Source organism: Peromyscus eremicus, chromosome 10 (assembly GCF_949786415.1).
Source record: "Peromyscus eremicus chromosome 10, PerEre_H2_v1, whole genome shotgun sequence".
In the NCBI taxonomy this organism is placed as follows: domain Eukaryota; kingdom Metazoa; phylum Chordata; class Mammalia; order Rodentia; family Cricetidae; genus Peromyscus; species Peromyscus eremicus.
The window spans coordinates 13,909,725-13,930,253 of NC_081426.1; the positions used below are offsets into that span (position 1 = coordinate 13,909,725).

Here is a 20,529-nt window from a genome sequence, read left to right on the forward strand (position 1 = left end):
AGTGTATGCAAACTTTCTGACTTGATCTGTGAACTGAAAATCACCACTAGAAAATAAAGTTCGTGAGTAAAATTTTTAATTGTATAAGAGGGAGAAGAAATGGGGCAGACAAGACAGCTCAACAATTTAAGGAGACGTGCAGCCAAGCCTGATGACCTAAGTTTGAGCCCCAGAACCCATGTAGTAAAACTGAGATCTGACACCACACATACACACACACACACACACACACACACACACACACACACACACACACACAATATAAATATATATGGATATATATATATGGATATATATATATATTTCACACAAGTATATCGTAAAGTGATATTCTACTCTTTCTGTTGCTCTGATAAAACACTAACCTACAACTGAGTGGAGAAAGGTTTGTTTCATCTTACAGGACTGTGTGTGTAAGGGAAGCCAAAGCCAGAGGAAGAGCGGGAACACAGAGGGGCAAACTGAAGCAGAGGCCTCGAAGGAAGGCTGCTTTTTGCTAACCTACCGCTGCCTCAGCTTGTTTCCTCATATAACCCAGAACGGCCTGCCCAGGGGTGGCACCACCCACCGTGGACGGGCACCCCCACTTCCATCGTTAATCAAGAAAATGTCCCTACAAACAAATCTGATGGGGGCTGTTCTTGAACTGAAGTTCCTTCTTCACAGGTGACTCTAGTTTGTGTCAAGATGATAAACACTAACCAGCACAAACGACTATTTTCAATGTTTCCCACGGACCCAGGGCAGTTCATCAAAAGTGACCTGAGTGCATTATAACTTAAGGAGAACCAGAGAAGCTGTACATAGTCTCCTGTGAACGGACTGAAAAAAATCACAAATACTCCTTCCAAAAGCTAGTAAAATTATTTGACTCTCTAGTTGAAGAAGGTAATTTAGATACAGATATTGCCAGTATCGATATTCTAATCAATATTTCCTATTTGAGCAACATGATATAGCTGGAAAACATCAAATAGCAACTTGCGTAAAACTAAAATTTTGAGTAATATCAATAATGAAGAAAGCGTGATTTTTAGTCTCTATTAGTGTTTTCATTTGAACGTTAAAGGTAATCAATAAAGAAAAATCCCACAGTTCCAATGCTCATAATTATAAGTATGCTTAATTGTTGTTAGGACAAAAATTTTAAAAGTTTGTTTTTATTTCATGTCACCTCTGACATGCAAGTCTTGATGCCACGTGACATCAAAGGACAGATTACAGAGTTTTTTACAACCCTGCTGAGCCTTGGTGAGACAACAAATTACTACACATTTTCTATGAACCAGATTCCTCTTAGGAAACTTGGATGCAGTAAAATTCCTCTTTCAATTTAGCATTAAGATGCTGAAATATCTCATGTTTGTTTACATATAAACTTAGGAAAATTTAATGTTTTTTGGTTTTTTGTTTGTTTGTTTGCTTGCTTTTGTTTTTTGGTTTTTTGAGACTGGGTTTCTCAGTGAAACAGTCCTGGCTGTTCTGGATCTTGCTCTGTAGATCAGGTTGGCCTCAAACTCACAGAGATCCACCTGCCTCTGCCTCCCTGGGTGCTGGGATTAAAGGCGTGCACCACTACCACCCTGCAATTATTAAATGTTTAAAGACTTTGTGTACACACACACACACACACACACACACACACACACACACACACGTATACAACAGTGGAATATCTGCCACTTCAGTTCAGCATTACATGACTTCCCTACCACTGAAGGGTTTTATTGCCTGAAATGTCAAAAAACTAATTTGTATTGGACACTCATAACACAGCTTTGAACAGATTTGTTGCTGGTCAGAACAATTACTCTTCTTGTTTCTTTTTACTAAAGAGATCACACACAACAAAAACACAAACCAAGCCAAAACCATGTGCTCCTTCACCCCCACACAGCTGGAATATAATTTTCCAACATTTGCAGCTGGAAAGCTCTGACACTACTGGTCCTAATGCCCACGTCTCCTGGCTTCTAAAGAACAGAGACACAACCACAGTGGTCTCCATCAACCCCTTCCAATCTTCAACAGAAAACTTAGAGTAACAGGGTGATCACTTTGCAGCGGGGCTCAAACCTCCAAGCATCTGAACGTATCATCTCGAGAATGCTGCTTCTCTCCTCCCCTCGGCAGACTCTTTTCAGTACAGGCTTTTACATTCCCAAGGTCCATTTATGTCTTTATCATTTGTGTTTTAACTACTGGCCTGTTCTAAAAACTAAAGGCAGTAAAGGCATTTACAATGCTAAAAAGGCAAGTAACTGGACCCAAATTATTAGGAGTAAAGGCTACTTCTGAATTCTTTAGTTGCTAACTCCAAGGTAGGGCATAAGTGGGGGTACACACACACATACACACACACACTATACACCATGACTGAACAGCACACTATACAGTTTAAGAATTGGGAAGAGGCCCTTTAAAAAAAATCTACATCCAGCCGGGCGGTGGTGGCACACGCCTTTAATTCCAGCACTCGGGAGGCAGGCAGGCAGATCTCTGTGAGTTCGAGGCCAGCCTGGGCTAGAGTGAGTTCCAGGAGAGGCACAAAGCTACACAGAGAAACCCTGTCTCGAAAAACCAAAAAAAAAAAAAAAAAAAAAAAGCCGGGTGGTGGTGGTACACACCTTAAAAAAAAATCTACATCCAGCCAGATAAATTCCATGTGGGACTTTTACAGTGGCATGTGCTCATCTAACAGTACTAATTACATACACCTATGTATGGTGTTTTAAGCATTTATTTTCACTATTTCAAACTAACTACTGCATTGTTTTAGGAAAATGCCATGCAATATGGAAATGTTGGTGTGAAAAAACAAAAAAAAAAAGTATTTAAAAGATGGAACATTCAACCACAATGGGCATAATGTTAGAAAGGTTTGAATGTTTTGGCTTCAGAAAGACTATAGCATGCCCTTGACATTTCAAGATAGAAGTCCTGACATCTCTGCCCACATTAAAAATGTCCCTAAGTTTACACGGGTGCCAGGGTGTTTTCAGAATTACACCTTCACCTGTCAAGGCTCCTCATACACACTTTCACACACAAGACCCATTTTTGTTCCTTTCCCTTTATCTGGTGGCCTCTGAATCTGTTTCTAGGGCAGTCCTAACAGAACACCCACACTGGGCAGCTCATACAATAGAAAATGTACCATCTGTGGTTCTGGAGACTGTTCAAAATGGGTGTGAATGGAGCTGGTTCCTGTCCCACACCCCGCACCTGGAGTCTCTTAACTCCTGAGAGCCTCAAGCCGATCTCTGCCTTCATTTCTCCTCGTATACATGTCCACACTGCCTCATTTTTATACTTGTCGTACGCAATTAGAAAACACCCTAGTGACCTCACACTGAGTACATGTGCGATAACTCCATTCCAAAATAAGGTGACATTCTGAGGTATTGAAATTAGTTAAGTCTTCAGTATATAATGCAGGGGGTGGGGGCCCAAGTTCACTCACAGCAGTCATTTTCAAGTTTGGAGCAGGGGTATAGCTCAATGGTAGAGGACTTGCCTACCTAGCATGTAGGCTTAATCCCAGCACTGTGAAAACCACACACACACAAACTAATATCTCCAAAGACCCCCGTACCAGGGTCAACTACTGAATCCTCTATGCCGAAAACAGACCTTCGCACACAGGAGCTCAGCTAAGAATGTTACTGAATCAATGAGTGAACAAATGAATAAGACTACAAGTGAGAAAAAAAAACTGGAAGCTAAGGTGAATCATCAGCTAGGTTGAATATTGCCTTCCTTTGTGGAATTAGTAAGAATTAAAATTGTGCCCTGGCAAAACTACAAAATACTCCATGCTCTGTGTCCCTCTAACAAATCATCCAAAACACAAGCATCAAAACCTCAAAAATAGCTAATAGATGCCTGTGTAAACATACATGCTAAAATAATTTCTTTCTTAACAACAGTAATGAGACAAGGGCAGCCGATGACTTCAGTTTAAGTAACTCAAGGAATGGGCGTGAGAATGAAAGACACCAGACACAAGACTAGCAGCTTGGTCCATCACAGCAGTCTCTCAGCAAGCCAGTGCTCCAGCTCTACACTGAATGTATTTCCTTGTTATAATCTTCTTAATTTAAATAACCAGTCCCTTTTAATAAACTCTAAGATGAACGGAACTCCACAGCAACCTCAGAATAACAAGCTCCTGTTTGCAGTAACACTGTGACATCATATCTCGATAGATAACAGCCACACAAGGAAAGTGTTCTGTTCTATTTCTCCTAATCTCCTCATTCAAATCCTATCACCATGAATTTCCTGGATACTTGGCTTTAAAATACTGTATGACTATAAACTTTAAATCCAAGTCCGGGATAGGTCTACATTCATTATGACGGCGGCATCTTGAAATGTTGAATTATTATCTTCAATTTCCTTCGGCCATTTATTGTAGCTGCCAAAATGAAATGGTACACCTTAAAGGCAACACTAAACTGAAGAGTGAATAATAAAGTCTCTTCGATGTTTCATTTATAAAAGCTTATTTTTGCACCATCACATTTGGTACACCCTCTGAAATATATATCACTTTGTGAAACTGACATTTTGCATGCGGAGGTCCTGCTGACACCATGTGCTAACTTCAAGGCTTCCTGAGACGGAGTAAAATGCAGCAGCATCTTTCCACCTTTTAAGAACCAATGCCAGCGTCTGGAGAGATGGCAGTGGCCAAGATCATACCCTGGTCTTGGAGAAGATAAAAGTTCAGTTTCAGCACCACGTGGCAGTGTACTACTACTACTCCAGTTCCAGGCGATCCAACACCCTCTACTGCCTTATGTGGGCACTGCACCCCTGTGATGCACAGTCATACATGCAGGCAAAACTCACATACATAAAAATAAATCTTAAAGAACCAGAACTGAGTTGGGTGTGGAGGCATCAACCCGCCCTCAGCATTTGGGAGGCAGAGGCAGGAAGAGTTTTAGAAGTCTGGTCTTCGTAGACGTCACACGACAGCCAGGGCTACATAGTAAGACCCTGTCTCAAAAGAGGGGCGGGGTGGAGCGGGGACAAGAACTGGCTGGGTTTGGGCCTTGGACGGGAGGTAGGTGGGGTTAAAAGTTAGAAAGTCAAGTCGCTTCACTGTAGCTGCCCCTTTTGTGGATAGTTTCACTAATTTGGGCTATATTTTAAACTGTGCTGTAACTGGGGATGGAGTGCTTGCCCAGCATGCTTGAGGGCCTGGTTCAATCTCCAATGCAAAAAATGAAATTAAAAAATGACACCCTAATGCAAGCATCCCCAAAAGGCAATCAAGTCAATGGACAGGGGCTCCAAGGAGCGGTCTGGGACAACGAACTCACTTTGACAGCAAGACAAATCTCCAAACAAAAAAATTTCAAAGGATTTTTTTTAAATCCTGCTAAGAAACCAAATGTGTCAAGTTCTACTTAACTCTAAGTAAAGGCACAGCCACCAGTGACAACTCTAAGGCACCCATTAACTGAGCAGCACATGGTGTGTAGTCCCTAGACTACAGTGCAAGGCGAGAGGGATGCTCACCTCAGGAAAGTCCACTCGGCACTCACACAAGCCAGTGAGGTCACTGAGAGGGATGCTCACCTCAGGAAAGTCCACTCGGCACTCACACAAGCCAGTGAGGTCACTGAGAGGGATGCTCACCTCAGGAAAGTCCACTCGGCACTCACACAAGCCAGTGAGGTCACTGAGAGGGATGCTCACCTCAGGAAAGTCCACTCGGCACTCACACAAGCCAGTGAGGTCACTGAGAGGGATGCTCACCTCAGGAAAGTCCACTCGGCACTCACACAAGCCAGTGAGGTCACTGAGAGGGATGCTCACCTCAGGAAAGTCCACTCGGCACTCACACAAGCCAGTGAGGTCACTGAGAGGGATGCTCACCTCAGGAAAGTCCACTCGGCACTCACACAAGCCAGTGAGGTCACTGGGAGGGCCCTGAACCGTCTCAACAGTGGACTGCCATGCTGTGCGGCTCGGTGGTGCTTCTTTTCCTTCCTGTTGTATATGCAGCCGGGCTTTAAAACTGTTCAGAATCACTACCCAAATCCTTCTCGTTACCGATACTTTGAAAAGTCCCAAGTTCTGGGGATTTAGTGTATGAAACTGTAATTTAATAGAATCATAAACTGATTAATCCCAAAGTATCTTTAATTTCAATAACCTACTTAAGAAAAAAGTGTCTATCTTCAGTACACTGTCCATTTCTGAAGTACTCATGTTTCTAAACTTTAAAAGCTGTAATTAGAAATACCAGTGCATCTTAGTAACTGAGTAGATAATTCAGTTTCCTACAAACCCACCCACTTGATATGACCTAATTCCAGAAATGTAAACCATGATTCAATCTTCGCATTTTAATTTAACATATTCTACCTCCCACTCTGTAACTACGAGCAAGAAAATTTTATTTAAAATATTAAAGATTTCATTTGGATCAATATCTACTACCCACAGCTGCAACCTCTCTGATGTGTTGATTCCCAAGATGATAAAGCACACAGTTAACACCAACCCTTAGAGAAAAGCATCACTTGGAATAACTTACCAATGACTATTTTGTAGTCTAGATGAGCCCACCACTCCGTATAGTTCTGGATAAGGCTAGTGAGTACAATTTCCCATAACTTCCCAGAACTCTGAAATACTGGACTGAAGTAAGACTACTGTTCCGTAACACTTCTTACACAGCACAAGGGCTGCAAACATCACCTCCAGAACTGAGCACAGTGTTTGGTAGTGTGGACATCAGTGTATTAATTTATTAAACAAATAGCCCAATAAACTGTTGCCATTTAGCTCCTTGGTATGCTATAATAATTACTTGAAATTCTATGTAATAAAACAGAATAGACCCAAAATCTTATTTTTACAAGCAAATGCTGAAAGAAATATTTAAAGATCTCCAGTTTAATGGGATGTAGAGCTGGACTTTCAGAAACAAATACTTTAGTTAATGATTTTCTGCAATCGAGATAGTTTTCAATAAAATTTTTTTCTTTATGAAATTTAAAAAGAAACACAAGATATAAGTTTCTTTGCAATGAACAACATTAAGAATGCATTCTATAATTATCTTAATAAAGCACTTATTTCTCTAATGAAGTTACTTTAAAACTAACTAGAAGTTTGAGAGAATTAAAATGGCAAAGAGTAAAATAACTACAAATGTTCATAAATGTTTTTACACTTGGAAAAGTATCTGGTACCAGAGTTAAGAGACTTTTTGCATCTATAAGAGAATTACTCTCCACATATCATAGATTTTAGCATGCCTTACAAAGCCCATGATAATTTAAGACCATTTTCAATATCTGCTACCATGAATCAAGAAATTTATATATTCAAAGTTAGTTGTGGAAAATTAATCATGGGCAATTTCAGTAACTCTTATTCTCAAAAATTAAAGAACTTAGATATACTTGGCATTCCTACACATGATGACGTGGGCTGAGAGCAGCAGGCTATATGGGCTCAGTCACTAAAATGGTTTGTTTGTTTATTTTTTTGTTGTTGTTTTGTTTTTGTTTTTTTTTTTGAGACAGGGTTTCTCTGTGTAGCTTTGCGCCTTTCCTGGAACTCGCTTTGGAGACCAGGCTGGCCTCGAACTCACAGAGATCCGCCTGCCTCTGCCTCCCGAGTGCTGGGATTAAAGGCGTGCGCCACCACCGCCCGGCTTGTTTGTTTATTTTAAAGATTTATTTATTTATTACGTATACAGTGTTCTGTCTGCATGTACACCTGCATGCCAGAAGAGGGCACCAGATCTCATTACAGATGGTTGTGAAAGTGGGTGCTGGGAATTGAACTCAGGACCTCTGGAAGAGCAGCCAGTGCTCTTAACCTCTGAGCCATCTCTCCAGCCCCCTAAAACAGTTTAATAAGTAGAATTCTCCATAACAAATATTCTAGAAAGATAAATCAGAATGTAAATACAATGTGATTACTCCTAAGGGGCAATACTTAATAAAGAAAGTTGGTTCAAAATATTCATAAGTACATATGGCCTAAGAAACATATAGTCAAAAAAAATCTAAGAGTGAGACAAGAAAACTGAGGGGCATGACTCATAAATGCTGTCTATTGGAAGGAGCTTCTCACGTCTACCTCCTCATCTGGAGAACATGTTCACTTTCTCTGTGTACAGCAAGAACCAAGTGAGCCACACAGCTACAACCCTTATCAGGAGGGAATCAAGGCAAAGCCAGCCAGGACCCACAAACTCAGTTTCCACCGGTGGTAATGAGAATGCTTTATTGTAAATGGAACATGAAGAATTAAAGGACAGCCTTAAGGTTTCAATTCTGTACTTTGAATATCAAGAAAGCAATTACTCCAAAAATCACAGAACCATGTTGAACTAACTAAACAGAAAACAAAGTGGGTATTTAAGTCATTGCATTTATCATCATTAGTGGAAACAGATGTCCTGATAACTCCAGTCTACAGACAGCACATTTCATAATATCATTATTCACTTAAAACACTACAAATGTTTACAAAGAACATTTGGATTTCACAATTGCTTACAGAATATCTTATAATATTAAAAACATGATGCTCTATATGAAAATCAATAAGGACAACTTAATCTTTCTCAGCAAAAAAAGATTCAGTATCACAAATTTAATGTTTAAATTTATATATGAATTCAAAAAGGAATCCATTTAAACCTCACATTGCCACATAACTACCTATTTTGTAAACTGATAAAAACGATGTACTTTTTGGAAACATGTCCATCAAAACCAAAAAGTTAATGTTTACTTTTTCCTTTATTAGCAACGTTTGGTGTCTTTTTCTGTTTGGGTTCCCAGAGCGCGTTTTTGACAAATCTCGAGGCAGCACCTCTGTCCAGCTTGGCAGCCTTTTTCTTGTCTGTTATTTCTTTGACTCTGTTCATGTAGACTCTGATTCTTTCCTTAGAAATAAAAAGAAAGAAAAACAAAAGGCAATGATTTCCTGAGCTGTTCACTATCGCTAGGTTTTATTATCCTCTTTCTCAGCGAGTATTTATTGTCCATTAAGTCCATGGTACTAGTGAGTGCAAATGAACAGGATGAACACGCCCCATGCTTTCTCAGAGCTGAGAGTCTAGGAAAGAAACTTTAAACTCCCTCCAGTGGACATGGAGGTACACCCAGCACTTGGAGAGTAGAGGCAGGAGGATCAAGACTTTAACATCATCCAGTTTGAGGCCAGCTTGAGCTCCACAAGACCCTGTCTAAAAACAGCAACAAAGAGCCAAATATTTTAGAAGTGTTCTGAACTCTTCCAGAGAAAGCTCATGCAAGGCTCACACTAGGATATCACTATAGCGTTGAACAATAACTGGCTTATATTATAGTTCTGTTGTTTTAATTAACATTATCCTAAATTCTCATTTTAACTATTTTAAGTAAATTTGAAGAGTAAATTCTAAAATCTGAGTTCTACACTTACATCAACAAATTAAATTCTCTAAACATTTCTCTAAACAGAAAATGGGTGAGGCAGTATTTATATCTATTTTATGTTACTGTCTAGTGTCACAATTAAAATAGGCAGAATGAAATAGGAGATCTTTTTATTCAGTTTCATAATTTTGACTGGAAAGTATGTGAAATTTTTCTAATAAAATACACAGACTTTAAAGTTAAGAAACATAGTAGGTTTCTAGACCACTTTAAAATCTCCTGAGAATATTACTCAGAATAAATAAATCTTATATTTCAAATGGTGAAATAAAGCTGATGAAAACCATAAAATATAGTAAATGACTGATCACTACTCAAAAACAAGTTTCACTGAAATAAAACAGATGAACATACACGGTAAAATACAAAAATCTTACAAGTGTTTTATTATCAAAACGGAGTAACTGCTCAAACTCCTCTACTGGCTCCTTATTCTCTCCTGTAAGAGCCGCAACCCTTACAAGGCAGCACATCCACCCTAGTCCTGCCCTGGGACCTTCGCCCTGCTTATTGCTCTGCTGACAAACACCCATCCAGTTACTCCCTTCTAGTCTGCTCAACTGTCAATCTTGTCTTCACCATTAACACTGGAACTTTACCCAGGTACTCCAGTTCGCTATACCTGTTCTACTTTTTCCTTTTTCCCCATAAACTACCTTTTTAGCATCCCACACAGTCAGTAGTGCAGTGTTTATCTTACTGCGTGTTTCCCTTCATTCTGGGTGTGGCACCTGCCACATTCCTCAGCTTTTTCTCTGAAGCATTACCTCACTTGAAAATGATGCCTAGCTCTTAGCAGTCCCTCAAATATCCTTGGATGAATATGATAACTATTTTCTCACTTGTGATGCATATGACAAATAGCAAATAGATTTCCTCTAATTCTGTGATCAATTAGTAAAGTCTGTTGCAAGGTCAGAAAAGGGTAATAGACTTAAGAATGCTTTTTATTTGCCAATCCTTTTCCAGAAAATTAATGTGCTCTCCATAAAGTAGATCCTAAAGGAAAACGAAGACAAATGGTCTTATCCTTTTACAAACACAATATTAAGTACTGTAAATAACTTTGTGTTGAAAAATCATTTCTTAAAAGGACACTATCAGAAAGCTAAAAAGATGACCTGCACTTCTTAAAGCCAGTACTGTAGGTCAAATAAAATCTATAGATATTCCTTTATGCCTTTCTCTTAAAATTTTTTCACAACTGCTATATTTAAGTATGAAGTTATTTTTCCCTCAATAACCTTAAAAGAAGAAAATATCCTGGTCTATGCATTTTTTTAATGAAGAAGGCTGAATTACTCAGTTTATTTTTAAGTGCTTTACTAAGAGGTAAATAACACATTCACTGGCTACTAGAAGACTTGAAAACAAGGATACAATGTCAAGTGTGTTTGCATATATATGTACATTATATTTTATGTGCACAAAGAATAAATTCATTAAAATTCTTATTCATAAAGCCAAGTCAGTAAGGTAACTATGTTTGATTTCTATTTTTCTCCTTCGAATTAGATGATTTGATTTAATATTTGAAGTCAGCAAAAACTCCAAGATATTAGATCTTATTTAGTGTACTTATACATCTAAATGGAATACAGAGACAAACGTAGAAGATTTATTACGGGTTGTAAATATGTCACTGATGCAGAATTACTGGACAGTATACATATAGCTGGTGCCAAAAAAGCTTTTAGCTTTGTTGCTGAACTGAATTCTTTACTGCTGAGAAAATGAGTTAATGGAGGAATTGAAAAGGTAGGAGAGAAATTTCCCCATCTCTGCTAGTAAATCAAATGAATACACTTTTAAGAATTGTCTAAGAGTTTTTTTTTTTCTTAAGTAGCCCTGGAGATGAATAAAATTTTTAAGAATTTATAGGAAAAATAATATGAAAGTTATAAATAATTACGAGACTTATGCCATTCTGCTATAATTTTGATCTCCCTAATCAGTGATAATGGCCATACGACTGAAATTCCAGAGTTATACAACAGACCTATAAATAGGGATAAATCACAGATGTCTTACCAGTTCTTGCTTCACTGGATGTTCCTTCGGATTAACTCCTTGGGTTGCCAAATAAACTATAAGAGAAAGATCACATTAAATAAAGTGGTATATATAATAGTAAGAGTGTTATAATAAAAGAAACCCTAGTTACTCAAAGAAGGAAAGTTGCATAGTTAATTCAATTTCAAATAATTTAACCTCAATGAAATATTAAGTTTGTATGTGGTTCACAGGCATCCTGTACTCTGACATAAAAGAAAAAAACATTTGACTGATAAGATTACTATAAAGGATAATTTTATGTTAATTGCTAGCTCTTAAAAACAAATCACCCTTAACATAATAATATACTTTCTAATGAACTACAAAGAAACATACATACCCCAAAACATGGAGTTTAATGTGTATGCAGAAACTAAATCCACCTTTGCTTGCTCCAGTGGGTCCAACTAAAAGAGAGACAAGAAAATGAAAGATATACACAAACTCTGAACACCAACAGATAACACTTTAAACTTCTCCCAACCACAAGGTATCAAAGGCATGTTTTTCTCACTTCCTTTAATCCAATAATAAAATGATCTAGAAATAATTTGCACAAAAATGTCTTCTTAAACCAGTGATTCTTTTTAGTTATTTTTGAGATTGTATTTTAATCACAACACTTCTCTCTTCCTTTTCTTCCCTCCAAACCCTCCTGTACACCCCTCCCTGCTGCCTTCATATTCATGGCCTCTTTTTTTCATCAGTCGCTACTGCAAACTTACATGTATTTGTATATACACACATATACCCAAACATAACCAGTGCTGGTTTTTTTGTTTTGTTTTGTTTTCTTTTACTAAAAATTTTCACTTCAGCTGGGCGGTGGTGGCGTACACCTTTAATCCCAGCACTCAGGAGGCAGAGGCAGGCGGATCTTTGTGAGTTCAAGGCCAGCCTGGTCTACAGAGCGAGATCCAGGAAAGGCGCAAAGCTACACAGAGAAACGCTGTCTCGAAAAACAAAAAAATAAATAAATAAATAAATTCACTTCAGGATATCATTTCTGGTTAAACAAGGAATTTTTACAATCCAAGAAAAATTATTCTAATTTGTATCAATTTCAGAGTTATAATCTGGGCTTTTATGTCAAAAGTAATTATTCAACATAAGCATTGTACATGGTTCACTTATATATAAGAAGCAGAACAAAATGCTTAAGCAATACAAAACCATTTCATTACAATTTTTGTACTGCATTGTTTGCAGAAACTTTGATATCATTACAATTCTTAAAAGGTCAAAGATGGGTTCCATAAAAAAAAAAAAAAATGCTATCATGTCCTTGCTTTCCAAAATTAAATTCCCAATGCAAAAGTTTTGCAGGATGTTCTGGACAAATATACTCCAACACTTCTATGCCTGGAACCCCAGTAGGAAGACATAGTGCTAATCAACTGTTTCTTCCACATGTTACTGTCTTATGAAATTCATCTTCAGGAAACACATTTAAAATACCTTCTGCTGCAGGCGGTGGTGGCACACACCTTTAATCCCAGAACTTGGGAGGCAGAGGTAGGCAGATCTCTGTGAGTTCAAGGCCAGCCTGATCTACAGAGTGAGTTCCAGGACAGCCAGGGCTACATAGAGAAACCCTGTCTCAAAAACAAAAGACAACAACAACAACAAAATACCTTCTGTAACAACTCATTTCTGGAGACAGACATCATGGTCTTCAGCATGTCATCCACAGCACCCAGGGAGCTCTCCAGGGCTGATAAAGATTCGTGAATTTCTACAGGATAGTCCTCATTCATTTCTTCACCTGCCATTTTAACAACTGAAAAAAGAAGTTCTCAGAATTCATACTGGAGACAGAACTTTAGAAAGAAAATAAAAAGCACATTTACTTTTGAGTAAGGTTAGTAAGTGAATCTTGGCATGCAAGTCTAGAACAGCTAGCTACCTCCCAGCATCTCTTCCCAAAAGGCGCCTCTTTCCTGGGAAGGAGGAAAAACCCACCCAGGCCACACATCAAGCCCTTGAGATTTTCAAAGCTCTGAAAACATGATTCTAATACAACATGTCAATAAGCAAAACCCATGTTCACCCAGATTCAGTGGCACATGCACTTGGGAAGTGGAGCTAGAGGATGAGGATCCAGGTCGCCATCAGCTACAGGTTAAGTTCAAGGCCAGTCTTGCCATCTCAGAAATAAAAATAAATGGGGGGAAAAAGCCATATTTTTTTAAAGCATTCTATTGAAGGCAAATTTATTTAAAACTGAAAGTCTGATAAACAAGTCCTCTAATGTTTGCTGAAGAAATCAACAAAGTGAGTTTCTCTGAAAATTTTTTATTTTATTTTGCTTTTTAAAACTTAGGTGTCGGCCGGGCGGTGGTGGCGCACGCCTTTAATCCCAGCACTCGGGAGGCAGAGCCAGGCGGATCTCTGCGAGTTCGAGGCCAGCCTGGGCTACCAAGTGAGTTCCAGGAAAGGCGCAAAGCTACACAGAGAAACCCTGTCTCGAAAAACCAAAAAAAAAAACAAAACAAAACAAAACAAAACAAAAACAAAAAAAACTTAGGTGTCATTCTGACAGTTCATTGTATTAAACTTAAAAAAAAAAACCCTAGATATGAAAAATCTTTATCAACTATCACTAAAATTACTTTTCAAGTTCAAGTTTATATATGTATTTATAGTCCTTAAGCATCTTAACAACAGCTGAGTACCAAGTTGGTTTTGGGGGGGTAGTACCAGGTTGGTTTTGGGGGGGTGGTACCAGGTTGGTTTGGGGGGGTAGTACCAGGTTGGTTTTGGAGGGGTAGTACCAAGTTGGTTTTGGGAGGTGGTACCAGCTTGGTTTTGGGGGGAGTACCAGGTTGGTTTGGGGGGGAGTACCAGGTTGGTTTTTTGGGGGGTGGTACCAGGTTGGTTTGGGGGGGTAGTACCAGGTTGGTTGGTGGGGAGTAGTACCAAGTTGGTTTGTGGGGGGTAGTACCAGGTTGGTTGGTGGGGGTAGTACCAGGTTGGTTTGGTGGGGGTTAGTACCAGGTTCGTTTGGGGGGGTGGTACCAGGTTGGTTTGGGGGGGATGCCAGGTTGGTTTGGGGGTAGTGGAAGCAGACCCTTGAGCTTTCAGTGCTGCCTGCTGGAACACTGACTCTGTTACCCTGGGGGGGGGGAAAAATCACTAAATCTCTCTGGGCTTCCAATTTTTCATTCACGAAATAATCTAGTTGATCTAATGATCTATAAAGTTCATTATCAAAATTATGGATAATTTTGTTGCATATGAAAATGGTATTACAGATATATGATGTTTGTTATTTAAGGACATATACTGAAGTACATGGTAATTAAAAACATGAAATTACTTTTTAAAAAAGCAGCCTCAGCCGGGCGGTGGTGGCGCACGCCTTTAATCCCAGCACTCGGGAGGCAGAGCCAGGCGGATCTCTGTGAGTTCGAGGCCAGCCTGGGCTACCAAGTGAGTTCCAGGAAAGGCGCAAAGCTACACAGAGAAACCCTGTCTCGAAAAACCAAAAAAAAAAAAAAAAAAAGCAGCCTCATAAACTAAAGAGCACAACAAGGATTTGCGTGGATTATTACAGTGAAGTCACACAGCAGATCATCACACACTGAGTGCTGAAGAGGTTCAGCCGTGCACTGCAGGATGAAGAGAAGGTGAGCCTGGACCATTTACACAGCTAGCACAGGAGAGAGGGACACCTACCTGCACAGCTGCTCAACACCACTCACAATCTACTGCTGTCAACAAAGGCTGACATTTCAGAACGTTTGATTATACACAGAATGTCTTTAAGACACTCTAATTTCAGTGGACAGGACAGGGCAGCTGCTTGGGAACTGAACCAAGGGCCTTAAGAATGCTAAGTATACACCCTTCTTCTAAGCTACACCTCCAACCTCAAAATACCACAATTCCTTCTATGTTTACCTGATTCTTTAAAATGTACCCATATGAAAACACATAGATAGTTCTAAATATAATACTAAGGAAACATACCTGACACGTAGATCAGGTCTAAGTCCAAATAAAATACTAAGGAAATAACCTGAGCACAACAGGAAACAGAGCCTCTGCGAATCAATTTAACAAACAAGCAGCAATTACACACAACCCCAAAGAAAGAAGAAAAAGAAGCCATCAGCTCACAGAAGAATCCAGATGACTAATAACCAAAGAAAACTATTCAACTTCACCAAGGAAACCACGAGAACAAGACGCCATTTTTCATGTGTCAAACAGCATCTAATGTAAGCTAAAGTGGCCACCAACAGGCCCTTCTCACCATTAGCAGTTTGATTAATTAAGCATCTTTTGGATTTGACACTCCATTTCAAAATCATATATATATGTTCTTTGGCCTAGTAAATTTACTTCTCAGAAATGTACATTTAATTTACATGAAACAAAATGTTAATGTGCATCCACTACAATATTTCTCAAAACCTTAAGACAAAGAACAACATGCATGCCTACTAATACAGACTGATTAAATAAATGATGCTACATCACCCAATAAAGGACTCTATAGTAGTGAAAACACACTGAAGTTCAGTTTACAAAGATTTCCAAGATAAGTCAGGAATGAAAACTGAAGAGCAGCATAAACAAAATATCCCACTTATTTCTTTACTTAAGAAACTAGTGTCCATACAGTGCTTAGTGCTGAGTGCAGATGATACACCTTAATCAAATAACCACAGAAACACAAAATTACAATGACATGGGGGGATAGCAGACATAACAAGACCCGACATGTTCAAGAAAGCACCCTTCAGGGTGGAGTCAAGGAGACAAAACCAGCAGAGGACCATGGCGGGAAGTAAGTCTTCACCGCAGTGCCCTAACTAGGTACTGATGTTCAGTCTTCCTGAGCCCTGCAATGGCTCCCTACCCTTTCAGGACAAACAGGAAAGCAGTTTCAAAGTCTGGCCCTCTCGTCCTTCAGCCTTAATTCCTATCTTTCCCTCACACTACCACAATTCTGGAGCTAGACCAGTCATCCAAGACAGAATCAGCTGTGGATCCCAGGAAAGAAGGCTTGCTAAAGCACCCTTCAAACAACTAACAAGGTCAAGGGAGGAAGTGTCTGAGGGGTGTGGAGAGGAGTGGGGATGAGTATGATTAAAATGTATTGTGTGCATGTATGAAATTCTCAAAGAATTAATGAATATATTAGAAAATACAACTGACTGGGAGATGTGGCAGGGCGAGAAGGGAAGGGATCAGCAAGTAAAACAATGAAGGTTCTCTGCAGGAGTGGTACCCTCTGGCTTAGGTCTTAATAGGGCCACTCTGGCTGCTGTACAGGACAGAGGAAATCTAGGAGACTATGGAGGTGTTAACTAGTTTAGATAAAATGACAGCACCAGCTATCTACTTAACTAGGCAGAAGGAACTGAAGGTGGAGAATAGCATCCAGTTTGGGGTGGATTTTGTAAGCAAAGGTAGCAGAATCCACTTATGGGCTGTTTGTGGGTTGTGAGAATAGGGTAAAACAACCAGAAGAGTGGAGCTGCTAACTAAGACATGAACTGACATGGTGGTGCACACTTAGAATCCCAGCACTTGGAAATCTGAGGCAAGAGGATCCTGAGTTCAATGCCAGCTATGGAGTGAGACCTGTTTAAAAAAAAAAAAAAAAAAAAAAAATCTCCCCTAAATCAAGATTGGCAAGCTTGTGGGAGTAGAACAGTATACAGATGTTTGTCAAGTCATCAAATCAAAGTATTGAGTGGGAAGCTAAGTATAAAGAATCTAGGGTTGAGGGGAGTGGTCACTGCTGAAATAAAAAATTGGAAATTGTCAATGAACAGATGGTATTTAAAGTCATGAGATAGGAATCCATCATTTAAGGAATAAATGAAGACAGAAAAAAGAAGTTGGTATAAGGCCAGAGTCCTGAGGTGCTGAATATCTCGTGTAACTTATTTAAGAAGTACACTACATACTATGTAATTTACCCTCAAGATCACAAGACTCACTTGAATCTATGCCAACAGTGCTCACCATCATGAGCACCATAACACACATCATTAACGTGCACACATGTGCACACATGCACACACACACACACACACACACACACACACACACACACACTTTTCTATGTGCAGCAACTGCAGGATCTGAGCAGCTTCGTTAAGAACTGCATCTCCTGTGTCAAAGCCAAGAACACACACACACACACACACACACACACACACACAGTTAACTGGAAACCAAGTTTGGAGAATCTTAACATCATGTCACAGTTTGGACTTACAGATATTAGAAGTTACTACATGGATTCAGGAGAAAAATATATGGTGATGTATATTTGGAACCTGGCTCCATTGCTATAGCAATTAGAGTTCCACATAGTTACCACATTAGTTGAGAGAAGGAAAATCCAACATATACTTGATTGATTTTTTTTGGAACAAGAGCGCTATTTGCAGGTTGAGCACCATAATTCTATTCCTATAATTATGTTTTATACAGCAGCACCTTAGAAAATAATGGTGAAACACACACACACACACACACACACACACACACACACATATATGTTCTCAATAAATGCTACTGTCTTGGTCATACAGTGATTCTGCTAGTGTTAGCTGTAATTTTCAGTAAAATCTGAAAATATATAAGGCTTCCTTTTCAAAAATGTATTAACCTCTAAAAACATATCACAGGAGTTAGAGAAATGGCTAAAGTGGATAAAGCACCTACCCCAACCCCAAGCTTGAGGGCCGGAATTCAGATCTCCTGCACCCTCATAAATGTGGGGCAGGTATGGAGGGGGCCCAACACTCAGAAGGGAGAAACAGGGACTCACCTAGCAGCCTAGCTAGACTGGCTGAAGTCAGTGAGTCTCAGGTTCAATAAGAAACACTGTGGAGGGCCATACAATGAACAAAGTGGACAACGATGGGGGAAAACATCACACACAAACACACAATCCAAAACTCCAGGGACAAAAATCACATGAACTACAAGGCTGGAGAGATGGCTCAGCAGTTAAGAGCACTTGTTTATCTTCCAGTAGTCAGACTGGGAAGCTCGCAACCACCTGTAACTCCAGCTCCATGGGATCTGACTCCTTTTACTGGCCTCTGTTGGCACCCACATACATGTGGCATACACACAGGAAGAGCATATACACATAAATAAATAAAAATATTTTAAACACAATAAGAAAACAGCTTAAGACTGGGGTCACACTGGAAACAAATTCTATTCAATGCTTACTTCAATGAGTTCAAAACTAAAGTTAGAAAGCAGCAAAAACTACCTTCTCCAAAGCATGGAACTTGTTGATTGCAATTAAAGAAATGATAATAATAAGATTGTGATGAAGATTAAGTAAATAATATTGGTAAAACTCTTAAAGTTGTACTCTACTAGTAGAATACTCAAAACATTAGCTAATAATATTAGTTACTGCTTTATGAAAATGAAAATATCCAAGTTTAATCCAATGTAGAATACTTAGAGCCATATATAAAGGATTAAATGCTTGGAAACAGTAGCTACTGTTATATACATAGCAATTTAAAAAGTTAAAAACAATTAAGAGAAAATTGTGTCGTTACAGGTATTGGAAAGCATCTACAACATCTCTGATTTGAGGGATTCCATTTCTATTACTTTTTAAAAAAGGACTGTTCACACTGTCATCTTATCTCATAACAAAACAATGCAGCCTGTCGATTCTACCAACCACGAGTAGTTTTCTAAAGTTTAATAAGGCCTAGTTGTTATTTATAAATAAAAAAGTGTATGGTTGATATTTGGTTCTGTGTACTCTTAGCCCAAACAGGTTAATAGCTAGACCATAAACATCACACCAAGGCAAATACACCATTTCCAAGCCAAAACTAAACTGTAGTCAACAAATTTTAAGTCATTAAACCTATCTTCTAACAGAAAATTGAGTCATGATGAACTTTTCCCAGACTATAAAGAAAAATTACTTTCTTGACATAATCAACTAGGGAGTCAGAGGGTGGCGGGACTGAGTTCGAGGCCAGCCTGGACTACAGAGAGAATGCAGAACACCCAGGGCTACACAGAGAAACCCAGTGTCAAAAAAAGAAAAATAAAATTAAGGAAGCCGTTATCTCAAGTGAGCTAACACTGCCACCGTAAGCATTCCGATCTTGGGCAGAACAGTAAGGGCTGGGTGAAAAAAATTACTCTTTCCACCTTCCATCTTGGCCTTTCTCCGTTTAGATTTGAAATCAGCCAGACACCGATGGCGCTGGGTTTTCACTCGTCGCTTTTCAACCCTTAAGAAGGCAACGTTAACAATCGAAGCAAAAAAAGGCAGGACTGAGAGAGAAAGCAGGGTCCGAAGCAAGGCAGGGCCTGAGAGCCGCACGGACAGGCTCAGGGACTGCCGGGACCACGCTGGCGGCGCCGGGGCCCCGCTGGCTCCTCCCGGTCGGCCACAGGATGGACGCGATCCCGGGGCGCGGGAAAGGGGGCCGTAACAGGAGCACGACAATCGCCCGGACCCAGCTTTGCACTATACCTCAACACGGCGGACGCCCGTCTCCCGGAAAGAGGTCGCACGGTGATGACGCCATGACACTGCCTGCGCCTGCCGCGCGTGCGTCGCTCCGCGTCTCGCGCGTGCGTAGTTCAGTCCCCTGGCTCGCCCGGCCTCCGTCCCATCCCGATGCCGAAGGCGGAGGTTTTTAAGTGTTTCTGGCCGGGTGGGAAGTGAGAGGAAGGAGGCCCTGGCATCTTGTGTAGATGAGGCTTCTGCTCTCACCTACCCCAGATGCAAGTTGAGTGTTCCCTACAGCTTTGTTCAGCTCTTTCGCTTGACGGAAACTGGGTCCAGAGCTCAGATTAAGCTTTTTGAGGAGCTTCCAGATGCCTGGCCAATGAAAATACAATTAAAAAAAAAAAAAAAAGTTAAATAGGGGTGCGGACATATGCAAAGTACAAGTCCGGGTTTTGTTATTTTGTTTCTGTCTTTGAGCGGGTCTCAAGTAATATGAATTCACAACACTTCACGTGTGCTGGGGTAACAGGCTGTGGC

General features: G+C 39.8%; 1 protein-coding gene across 3 annotated transcripts; it reads right to left on the reverse strand.

The window, feature by feature from the left end:
* Positions 1-8,231: 8,231 nt before the first annotated feature.
* C1d (C1D nuclear receptor corepressor) lies at positions 8,232-20,104 on the reverse strand. 3 transcript variants are annotated; one of them, XM_059275410.1, is made up of 5 exons: positions 20,014-20,104; positions 13,154-13,299; positions 11,860-11,926; positions 11,496-11,551; positions 8,232-8,929 (listed from the first exon to the last, which is right to left on the reverse strand). In XM_059275410.1, the coding sequence occupies exons 2-5, from the start codon at positions 13,289-13,291 to the stop codon at positions 8,765-8,767; spliced, it is 426 nt and encodes a 141-aa protein (XP_059131393.1). In that variant the 5' UTR covers positions 13,292-13,299; positions 20,014-20,104; the 3' UTR covers positions 8,232-8,764. The 3 variants fall into 3 exon arrangements, with proteins under 3 accessions (XP_059131393.1, XP_059131392.1, XP_059131394.1); XM_059275409.1 differs by lacking the exon at positions 20,014-20,104 and adding an exon at positions 19,686-19,952; XM_059275411.1 differs by lacking the exon at positions 20,014-20,104 and adding an exon at positions 15,198-15,768.
* Between the last annotated feature and the right edge of the window lie 425 nt (positions 20,105-20,529).